Genomic DNA, 12,258 nt, shown 5'->3' on the forward strand with positions numbered 1-12,258 from the left:
ATTAACATGTATAAAAGACAAAAAATTTGGGGTCGTCAGTTAAAAAACACACACAAAACTGATTTTAAAAACACTACATTCGCAGATGAAAAATGTAAAAATAAATAGATAAAAATAAAAACAAACAATAACAAAAAAGTGTAAATCAAAGAATCCTTCCTTGTTTTACATGTTTTAGGTCCCATTCGGCTACTTGCATGCAATTAAGAGGACCTTGGCATTTACGTTTCCCGATTGATCTGTTGTAAAAATATTTTAACAACGTCAATCGAACAGTATGGTCAGTAAGTGTAATGCTGAATTTTTGAAGAAATAATGAGAGAGAGAGAGAGAGAGAGAGAGAGACCTTTAAATAGCCCCATAACATTCCATTGACCTATTTTTGTACCGAGACCAGCCAATCAAATCGCGTATAACATAACATTTCTGTCTGAAAAATGAATGAGTAAGACGTTGGTAATGGTTAGGGGGCTTGTTCATTAAGAAAAGGCTTTTATTAAACTGTGCATACCACGCCGATAAGATACGCAGGTAAGGTTGTTATTTAAATCATATATTCTCATTTTGATTTAAACAAATCGAAAATTAACGCATATCCTAAATTGCTGGTTAACAATGGATGTAGATCCTTTGTGATTTCTACTTTCACTATTCCAATCCCCAATTCATTGTATAATATTGTATATCTCACTCAGCATGTCCAGTAGGACTCGTGGAATCGCTTATCCTGTCATGCTATGGGTTTTAAACTGCTGACATATGCAGATCAATAATCTGGGGTAATATCTCGTAAAGGCGTTAGGATTTCGTCTGGAGAGACGAAGTCATTATTTCGAATTAACTATACTATTATGAAAGCGATATTTCAGAGTAGTGATTAAATTTGTAAGCACATCACTGACCCCTTTTACTACTACTTTAAAAAAAAAGACCAATTTCAATTATTGATATTTTTATATCAGCAAGATCTGTACTATGTTTTATTTTTAGGATTAGACAATTACAATGATGACGGAGAAAGAAGATGAAGAGAGAAAATTGGAAGAAAAGTTGAAAGAATTGGAAGATGATTCTGGTAATTTCAAATTTTGCCTCTTAATTTGAATTAAAATTTTAGCCTTGAAATAAGCAAGTTAATTTATGAATACTTTTAGCTTTACTATTGAAGTTTTCCTTGGACGTTCTTAATCAGAGATGGACTAAAAATTATATCAGCATGATTAATGTCGCAAAATGTGTTGCATATCAACAAATTGCGAGCATAACACCATATGAAATTCTATTTAAGTTCTGAAATCAAATAATTAAAACGTTGCATATATACCCTGCATGTATGTATAGGAAAGAACATGTATGCGATTTCTTTGCTTGGATTTACCTATGTTTACCTGTTTAACACAGTAATAAAGGTGACACCCAGACCCCGGGCGACAAGGTTAAGAATCTGGAAATGTTATCATTGCTGGCAACGCTTAGGTCACGTGTCGCCTGTGGAGATCAGAGAGCCTTAATGATGAAAAAAGATATGAAATGTCTTAAAATAATGATTCAAACCTACCTTCTTCTGTGTACTAAGCCTGATAATGGTTTTATGAGTCCATCAAACACTTTCAATCATAACAGATTAGAGAATCATAATAAATTTTGTTTTTTCTCCCAAGGGACTGGGAGAATTATGTGTGGTTTATGGGTAGTGATGGTGTATATTAGATTTTTATCGTCTAATACTAGTATGTAACATACATGTATATGAATTGTGTTCCTTTAGAAGCTCTTAACTCGGTAAACTGCATTAGATGTAGACACCACATTAAATAATTTTCTTTAACTGTAGGGTTCAACCAACCAATGGAGACGGGGGCGATCATTCCAGATCCAGAGAAAAATAACAAGAAGAATCTTGTCTTTGACGAGGAACGCTTCGAAGACACCTTCTTGAAATGCTTGATATGTAGGGAAACGTTTGACGAGGATGAAAAGATACCCAAAATGCTACCTTGTCACCATACATTTTGCCTGGACTGTCTGAAGCAGATGTTCCGTGTGGAGGGCGAGTTTCGGCGTAATCTCACGTCAGCGTTTCGTAGTATGCCCGTGGCGGTTAAAATTTCTTGCCCAACTTGTCGCGAGGGGCTGATTGCGTCAGAAGCCGAAATTTTACGGTTACCAAACGACCATACAGTGAGGGAATTAATAGCGTTTGTCAGATGTACGGGGAAGACTGATGTAGCTTTCTGCAAGAAACACCAAATGCAACCTCTGAATTTCTTCTGCGAGCCCTGTATTGCCCCTGTGTGTCGAGACTGTACAGTGATTGACCATAAAGAGAAAAATGGACACGTTGTCATGAATGTTGAAGAAGCCCTTTATAAGTACGTACCTGTTCTAGATGAAACATTGACAGAGATGGAAAGCGAAGAGAAAGTCTTGCATGACAAACGAATGGCTTTGGAGAAGGCCTCGGACAACTTGGAGCAGATTCAAAAGGAGCTAGGAGTACAGATCAGGCAGACGTTTGATCGAATTCGTGACGCAATTGATGAACGTGAAAGAGAACTTTACTCGGCAGCAGAGCACGAGATCGATAAAAAGCGACAGGAGATTTCTGATCAGTTAGAACTTGCTTTAAATCGTGAGGAAACTTTCAAATCTGAGAGGCTGAAGTTGCAGAATGCCAAAGATAACAAAAACATTTCCGCGATGTTTTCAAACCATCAGTCAGCACGTGAAGCTCTGATGGAGAAAGTCACAGTGCAAGGTCCTTCTCGGTCAATTCGAGACTTTGCCGTGAGTTTTCAGTTTAACAGCCGACAGGAAAACAACATAAGGCATTACATATCTAACTTTGGTGACGTCACTTTTAAAAATGCATAATCTCCACAATACTTGCAATAAGCAAAAGCTCTTGTCTATTTTATTTATTTATTTTTTTTTTTTTTGGCAAAAGAAGGTGGTGCTTTTTTTCCGCTTCACTCATGATCATTCTTTTTATCTTGGTATTATTTTCCATAAACATTTTAGAACAATTCAATATAGTCATTTTAGCTTAATTTATTGGTATATAGTAATGAATTACTTGTATAATAAATATAGAATAACTATTACCTCAGGTATTGAGATACAAAATCTTATATTAAGGTTGCCTTTTGTCCAGTTTATTGTTTTTATATCTACCTTTTGGTAAAGTCTTTCATATGGCATATGTAATGAGTTATACATGTATATAATATACATTCACTGTTTTATATTTTTTGCTTTTTGGATTCATTTTTCCTGTGATTACTTTTAAATTCACTTATTTTACAAGAAAAGTGAACGAAGCTTGATAGATATTATCACATATTATAACATCAGTTTTGTGAACAATATATTTTATAATCTAGACTTCAGAGAGAAATATTCACAGCTGGATTGTAGAAATTTTGATTCAATCATCCTATGACACATTTGTCTTTTTACTTAAGGCCTGACGACACGTTCCTTGAATATCTAACTTTCTATCTCATCGCAACATACCAAATATCTTTCTCATTATTATTGTCTTATAACTTTTTTTTTAAAATGTCGTAAAAATATAAACATAAAAAACTGTAATCTCTGCAATTCAAGTACAATATCTATCAGGGTTATTTAGTAAATGTCCTCCTCCGGTATCTTGAACAAATGCCTGATTAAAGAGCAAGGTATCTTTATTTTTTGTGAGGAATCTTGTTAAAGCAACAATACTTCAATCACAAATTCTTGGGGGGAATTATAATACGTGTCATCTGACCTTAAGATGTGTATCAAATTAGCTTTGTAATTCCAGGGATATGCTTGCCACTATGATGCTTTTCTGTAACCCAATTAAACAATTTGAACAATAAACCGTCCTTTTCCTTACATACCTCGGTATATCTGAAGTTTGGAATAAAGGACATATTAATCATGACTTATCGAAATGAATTTTAGATTATCTAAAATTGGGGAAAATAATGATCAAGAAAATACAGTAAAAAGAAGAAATCCAGTGCTATCATCGACAAAAAATGAATTTGTTTGTAATGGTGTGCTGATAATGTGCTGCACTTAGATCATGAGGACATTGGCAAGATTCATTTATAGTAAGACAACCACTATGGCCAAGCATGACAAAATGTTGATATGAATGTTTTTAATCATAAAAGAATACTATAAAAAATAATGTAATTGATGTTTAAGTTTGGTAAGCTACTAAACAACTGAGCACTATAGCCTTCTTCAAAATACAGAGATGCAGTGACACCAAAGTTGCACAGAATACCTGCATTGAACTGTTGAAGTTATTAACTGGTTGAAATTTGTCGCCTTTGAATGACATAAATATACATGTACCTTACGGTGCCCCCACACTCGCAGAGGCACCGAGGCGTAAAGATTACGTATCGGCTTTGTATGGAATAGACAATAAACACTCCCCAGAGATTTAAAATTAAGTATACATATTTAAATACAAGAATGTGGCCCTACGCAACTAGAAAGAACTTTAAACGCATGCGTATAATTTATGTTATCGATAAAAACCGGATGGGTACGAATTCCACGCGCGCGCAGTCAATCAAATCGTACCAGACGACAAAGAAAATGGAGTGAAATCATCGCATAGGGAATCCGCCCTGAGATAAACACGGGACAAGTTTACAAAGGTAAGATTCGTGATGTTGAATCAGTTTACAGTGGTAGAGCATCAACATTATTAATTACACAGTCTTCACTAAATTGACGACACGGACAAATTTTCCCCGGGGGTCACAACACGTCCGCTCCACCGAGTAGAATAATGAAGACGAGAGACCGTACTCATTACTGTGTTGCATTCTAATATTTCACTCAGCGATTTGTCATTTGCAGACGGAGAAGATGACAAAATTAGTTTCTAAGCAATGACTTTTCAGATATACAGATTATACAGTGTTCACGTTCGATTTAAATCTCCATCATACAGTATGGAGACACCTGTTTTTACTGAGAGAAAGGTTAACTTTACCTGGGGAAAAGTGAAAAAAGGTCATGTTTTAATATGCTTGCTTGCTTGCATAAATTATGAAGTTAGATCCCAAGGTGCCCAGTTAGCACGATAAATACGAATATCGAGAAACTGGGACACAGTCCCGCACACACATCCTTGAATTGTTTGCATTCTGCACATCCTGCACACACATTCAGTAAATCGATATTACTTTTGCATGAATGATTTATGACCATAACATATACACATGCAAGGTACAGAAAACACAATACAATGTCTGTTGTCAATTCAAGGGCCTTGGATGTCTTTGGTTTTCTGGGTACAAAGTGCACGTTCCCAAAAACATTCTCCTTTTGTTCTAGAAGCCCTATATCATCACTTACAAGATACGAAGAAAATCGATAAAACCCTGCTTGATCAACTTAAATCCATCTAAATTATCAAAAGAATATTTTTAAATTATATATAAAAATATATACGAAGTGTTTTGGGGCACAGAACTTTGTACCCAGATTGTTACATGTGGGTTTAAAGTTGTGTTGAATACTAGTATTTACTCTTTTAATCGTGGTGCACACAATTAATCCTTTGTCCTTTGTACATAAAAGACTGGCTGTCCTGGGGCTAGCCACTTTATGTTTTGAGCATATTATTGGCTGTGCTTGTGCAAGAAAAATGTGAAAGAGATTTCAACAATTCAAAATTAAAAATTAGATACACATAACAAACACTTAAATATAAAAAAAAAAATTGTGTGTAGTTGTCACAATAGTTGCATCAGCCTCCAGGGTTGATACAGATCCTGTAGGTTTACTAGGGTTGATACAGATCCTTTAGGTTTGATATTGATTCTGTAGGACTGATACAGATCCTGTTTGATATGGATCCTTTAGGGCTGACATGGATCCTGTGAGGCTAAAGCAGAATCTGCAGATATGATACGGATCCTGTAGGACTGATATGGATCCTGTAGGTTTGATTTGGATCCTGTAGGACTGATACATATAGGATCTCCCATGATTTGTAGTAGGATATGATTTTTATCCAACGAGTTGTGTGATTTTTATCCTCGAGCCTTGGCGAGGGGAGATTCTTTTTATACCCTTGAAAAGTGGGAGGGTATATAGTAAACACACAACGAGTAGTGAAATTTAATGAAACTTTCACAGAATCTTTATTACATATTGCCATTGTGCACCTCCTATTTTACTTTTTTATTTGACACATATTTTAGGTTTCCCATTGCAAAACATGGACATTGCCATTATATGCTTACCTATGACTTCACATATAGAAGCTTCTGGATAACATTTGATATAATATTCCTCTTTACACATTACAATATATCAAAAATGTTTTACACAGTTTTTTGTATATATATAGGACTTCAGTTTATTTTACTTCATTATGCTAATGCAAAACCCATAGTGATGTCACAACTGTGGGATACAAAAACGATATCACATGAGCTATATCCACGGGATAAAGGGGTAAACATGGGATAAAGATTTATATCCAACCCCTTGCAGGTTAATCCGTAAAAAAGAGAAGCTGTTTACGTTACGTGAATGCAGTTTCTTCTTCACATTATCTTAATGTTAAAATGTTCTTTGATATAACAAGCCATAGTCAGTGTTTATTTGTGTTTACGCAAAAGTGTGGTTTCTTTTGTTACAAAGTATGTAATAAACATGCATAAAACATATACCTTTTTCCATATTATACTCTTAGGCTTCGATCAGTATACCCTGTATCAGTCCTTGACCATTATCATTAAAGAGTCTTTTGGTCCTCGGGCTAATAGAGTGTGTTTGTAGAAAAGGGTATGTCTAATACCCGGAATATTCTAACAAGCAATTATACACCAGGGAATACACTTAGATATGACTACTTTCAATATAAATATGCAATCAGGCAGAATATAATCAGACTAATGTGATAACTTACAGTAAATATAAACATTTAAATACCCAGGTATGAGTCTGAAGTGTTTTAAAATCTGTATTTTTTATGTAGGCCTATACTTTGAATTTTTATATTCATTTTGATGGAATATACCTAATAATATAGTTTACTGTATTAAACAGTTTTGTCGATTTTACATTATTCTATGATATATATAACCTATGGTATTGTTTTGCGTTTCCAGTTTATATATATATACTTGTATAAATGTATTCGGCTTAGCTTCTGTTGTATCAGTCATACTCGCCTTCAGGACTGGTTGTTTCTTTCTCTGTTGTATTGGCTTCTTCTTTATTGCTTTTCTAACCTACGTTATTGTGAAAACATATAAATTGTGTCTCAACAAAAATATTTGTTAAAATTGCATGGCTTAATGTTTGTTTTAATCAATTTAATCAATTACATGGAAGTACCAATTCAGATGAAAGTACATATATAAAAAAACAAAACAAAATAAAGCTTATTTATTTTAGGCCATTGCACCACTCAAAGAAAAATATATGAACTATCGTAAGAGTTCGTTTAGAAAAAAGGGAATATTTTTAACGAGATAGAATTACAGATATTTTTAGTATATATGAAAATGACTAGAAAGATGAAAGGCAATTAAAAAGCGTGATAAAATGCTCCCTCTCGATTTTACAGAATAAACGGAAGTGACATCATCACAATCATGGCGTCTGCTATAGCAGAATCCTCCAAGGTTGTCTCGCCAATACGAAAAAGAACGGCATCTGAAGGTATAAAGTAGATTTTGATTTTATTGATAGAGAAGATGAACAAATATGTAATCATTTTCAAATTAGTGTGATGGAATAAAATATAATAATATATATTCAAATGAAAATATTAAAGAAAATAATTGAATTAAATAAAATTAAATGTTAAGTTGCATCATTCGAAATAATGCCAATCTAACATTTAGTCAAACTAAATTGATCTCTTAAAGACCAAATCCATACCTGATTATCCCCTCATCCTCGGAAAACCCTTTTCTGTATATACATTTATTTCCTACTCTTTTATCATATTTTATATATGCTACAGCATGCTATACACTGGCGTACCATTGTTAGCGCTTAGTAGCTAGTCTCCCCTAGAAAAGAGTCAAATGATCACATGTCTTCATTTAATGTGTGAATGTCTGTGTTTACTTAAATATTGTTTAGTTTCAATAAATGTAGTGCATGTATTATGTTGTAAATTTTAGATTTACTGGGTGGAGGTACATCAAAGGGTTTACAATGGTAAAACTATAAGTTACAAAACTAAGCGTTTCTTTTGATTTTAACAATTTTAATGTCTAACGCTATTGTAAAAAAATTACTGAAGGCCTAAATATGTCGTAGATAGACACATTGCGATAAATTTTACATTTCATGTTAGCCCTTTTCAGATATCAAACTAAATCCATCTACATACCCTCATTTTTGTATTCCCCACCCCGTACATCTTCAGTTATTAACGTTCCACACTCTCGCTTATTCACCTCTCGATTCAGCATTCACGTTCCACATTCCACCTTATTCATCCCTCGATCCTGCTTTTCACGTCATTACCCATCTTTTTCTCACTTTCATTTTATTTTAGTTCTAAATCCCTGAAAAACAATCAACATATACAATACTAGTATAACATCCTAATTTTAGATATTTACTGTTCTCTCTGTCTCTAAATTAGTATTATGTACTAACCTGAATGGAATGACTATGTCGGGTTCAAATTTTCTACATTTTGTTCATTTACAGAAGCCACGTTGCAGTCTTTACGGACAGAGTTTGACTTTGAACAGAAGAGGAAACTGTTGAAGGACCAACGGAACATTATCGTTGATGAAGACAGTTTCATAGAGACATTCCTTAAATGTCTTATCTGTCGAGAGCTGTATGACGATATAGAACGTCCTCCAAAACTCTTACACTGCCATCATTCCCTTTGTCTTCAATGCATTCTTCTTATTTTTCAAAAAGAGGCTGAGTACCGGAAGAGCCTCACTCCTGCATACAGTGAACTTCCAACTGCCGTAACTATCATTTGTCCCACGTGTCGTACTAATTTCATCATCACCCAGGACGGGATAAGGGAACTACCAACTGACCATAGGGTCATTCAGCTTATCGATTTTATCAGCCATACTGAAAGATACACAACTGATTTCTGCCCACAACACAGATTTCAACCTATCAATTTCTTTTGTGAACTTTGTAGTACGTACATTTGTCGAGACTGTACTATTGTAGATCACCAGGAGGCTCTTGGACACACTGTAGTAGATTTTGAAAGTGCGATAAAGAAATATATTCCAGTTCTTGATAAAGCAATAAAAGAAATGGATTCAGAAAAAGAAGCAATCAAGAAGAAACAGAAGGCTGTGGAGGATACGATAGAAAATCTCGACAAGGAAGAGAACAGGGTGTCTGATGAAATCAAAGAATCCTTTGCAAAACTTAGAAAGATTTTGGAGGAAAGAGAACAAGAGGTTCTCCAAATGGCAAAAAGAGAGGTAGGAAACGAGAAAAATAAATTGAAAGAGAAACTTTCTGAAATGGAGAAACGAACTGAAGAGTTGGATCAAAATATTAATGACATACAACAAACAAAAGAAGAAGGGAAACTGGAAAACCTATACAAATCATATCGAACATATTCTGGGTACAGGTCCGAACCCGTCATCAAAGTCAAGGAGGTCGACGAAGGAGTGGTGGCCAAGTTTTCCTTCAGTAGCAGAGACGAGAATATAATCTCCAACAAGCTCCAGAACTACGGTGACGTCTCGTCCTATACAGAGTCGGTATACACACGGTCCACTCCAGGTGGTACTAATAGATCCGCCCTGTCCGAGGATCGTTACGGGAGTTCCAGGTACTCCACGCTCAATGAGAGCAGGTACTCGTCAGGAGCATCGTCATCATCGTCAGCCTACACATCACGTTATTCCTCTCCCTACAACAGGTACTCCTACAGAACATAAACCTCAGGAAATTTCCATTACGTGGAAGTTAATGTTTACATCCAGTATGCATTTATAATATTATCGCTGATTAACATTTTCTCTATAAATCATGAATATTTTCTAAATATTGAATTGATTGTAATACATATAGCATATTGGTTATGGAGATTTACTTTATGCTGTTATAACTGCCTTTAATAATTTTACGTGCCACACTTTTACTATGCCAATGTTATACATGTTCATTATATTGATATTACATGTAATTGTAGCTGCTTGATATTTAAGCATAATAAATTTTAATATATATATATTTTTGTTTGTGGAAAGCAGCGGAAACAAAGAGGCAGAAGGTCTGTAGGAGATGAACACTCACCAGATTCTACGTCGTCTTATCAGATACAACGGTGCTTACATGTATGTCCCCTGTTGTTATTAGGACTTGTATCACTCGAAAGTCACTCATTCATCAAAAAGACTGTCGATAGCTGCTGGAACCTTAAGTTGTCATTTTTCTGTTTTATTTATCTGGATGCCTAGTATATTGTGTCTGTTCAAAGAGTTTCTTAGTGAAACACACGACACTTTCCACACTTGAACTTATTTTTTACTGTTTATGAACGCACTGAAGAACGTGATTAAGCAGAACTTCCCAACTTGATATGGAAAAGGTTTACATCCGACATTTCTAAGGTTTTCTCTGGATACTAGTAACCATAATGTTTTCAAAGAGAAAGTCGGTTGATAACCATGATAAAATCTGTTACTGTGTTTGTTTCTTGAAAAGTGATAAAGAGACGCTTTCGTTTCCAAGTCGGAACCCTTTGAGCTTTCGCAATGAAATTTTACATATGCTTTAATACCATTGATTTTGAGTGACATAATCGCAAAGTTGACTGTGTTGCGTAATTACTGCAATGTACATTTTGGCCTATTTATTTTGAGGTCAAAGTTCAAGGATGTAAATTTATATTATGGATATTTCAAGAGGATTTTGAGCTTTTGCAATGTAATTTTATACCAAAACTCCCACCTCTCTCACCCCTCTCAAAGTGTCCCGCCCCGTTTGTTTTATTAGTATTTATTGTATTACATGTCGCTATTTTTTGAGAGTTATAAAACAGGTTCTCGGTGGACTTTATATTCTTATTACATTAGAACTGTTTAATAAAGGTTAAATTAGACACCATGCATTGTGTAAAATTTTGACAATATCGATTGTAAATATATGAATGCATGTATGTGACTTAATCTTTGCATATAATTTTCTCCAGGGTAAAGCAGTTCCGTGTGTAGTGGTATGTCTCTCGCCTCATATGTGAGATTGATCCATTTTCTTTTTTTATTTGCTAAATGATAGTATTCAGCATGTGAAATAAAAAAAAATTATGAGGTCTGGCTTGTACAAACTCATAAAATCATCATTACAGTGTGATAAATATTCCATGTAAAAAGAATCTTCTATACACATAATAAAGAATAAGCAATCAAATCTTTATATGCATATTGACATACATGTATTTTGTTTGCTTCAGTATACATGTATACATTTAATAATTCTACAAATTCCGACTTTTTCCCTAAGCGGGGGACACGAATTCCAATTTGATATTTACCAGAGTTATTTGAATCATTTTGACATTCTGACTTATTTTGTGCATTCCTATCCGAGTAATCTTCACTTAAATTCGTTCTTTCCCCTGAGATCAATTGAGATCATATAGGTCTCAACATGGATAACATGAGGTTCTGTGTCCACAATCCAATTTGATATTTATATCAGAGTATTTTTCTAGTACTTGAAATGGACCTTACCAATAACTGGTTGGTTTTGGCAAAAGACTTATACGTTAAGTGAAGTTAGAAAGGTCACCTGTTTTTGTAATCTTCTCAGCCGACTTTCCTTTTAGGACAGCGTGTCTGTCTTAGCATATGTCAGATCTTGTATGTTAACAAAAAATCTTTATGCACTTCTTTTAAATGGTCTTTAAGCTTTCAATCTTAATTGTGGTATTTTATCAATATGAGAATAGATGGCTTTCGAAAAAAGGTACATGTCAAGAGGAGTTGCTGCCTACATTCCCAGCATCGGTAAACTCGGGGAATATTTTGTTGTCTCGTGTTCAGATGAGCGATGCGTCATCATTATGCAAGTAGGGAAGCTGCTTTTTCCAGTATGTATGTCGCTCATTCACATTGCGTTTAGCATGTCCAATAATGTTTTGTTGAACCGCTAAACCATGTCCGTGGACTGAAGATGATGCTTTGTATGGTGTTGTGTAAGTTTTTCTAACATCACACTCCCGAATTGCCTACCCTGTTCAGAATGGATTGAGTACTGTACTTCGACAAT

General features: G+C 34.7%; 1 protein-coding gene across 1 annotated transcript; it reads left to right on the forward strand.

Annotated features, from left to right (window-relative positions):
- Nucleotides 1-418: 418 nt before the first annotated feature.
- On the forward strand, nt 419-10,214 carry LOC134236373 (uncharacterized). The gene is made up of 6 exons (XM_062718536.1): nt 419-536; nt 997-1,075; nt 1,835-2,872; nt 6,719-6,800; nt 7,598-7,692; nt 8,701-10,214. Exons 2-6 carry the CDS (start codon nt 1,006-1,008, stop codon nt 9,921-9,923), a joined length of 2,508 nt encoding a protein of 835 aa, XP_062574520.1. The 5' UTR covers nt 419-536; nt 997-1,005; the 3' UTR covers nt 9,924-10,214.
- The last annotated feature ends 2,044 nt before the right edge of the window (nt 10,215-12,258 follow it).

This window comes from Saccostrea cucullata, unplaced genomic scaffold (assembly GCF_032062105.1).
Source record: "Saccostrea cucullata isolate Sc308-1 unplaced genomic scaffold, CSIRO_AGI_Scuc_v1 ctg270, whole genome shotgun sequence".
NCBI lineage: Eukaryota > Metazoa > Mollusca > Bivalvia > Ostreida > Ostreidae > Saccostrea > Saccostrea cuccullata.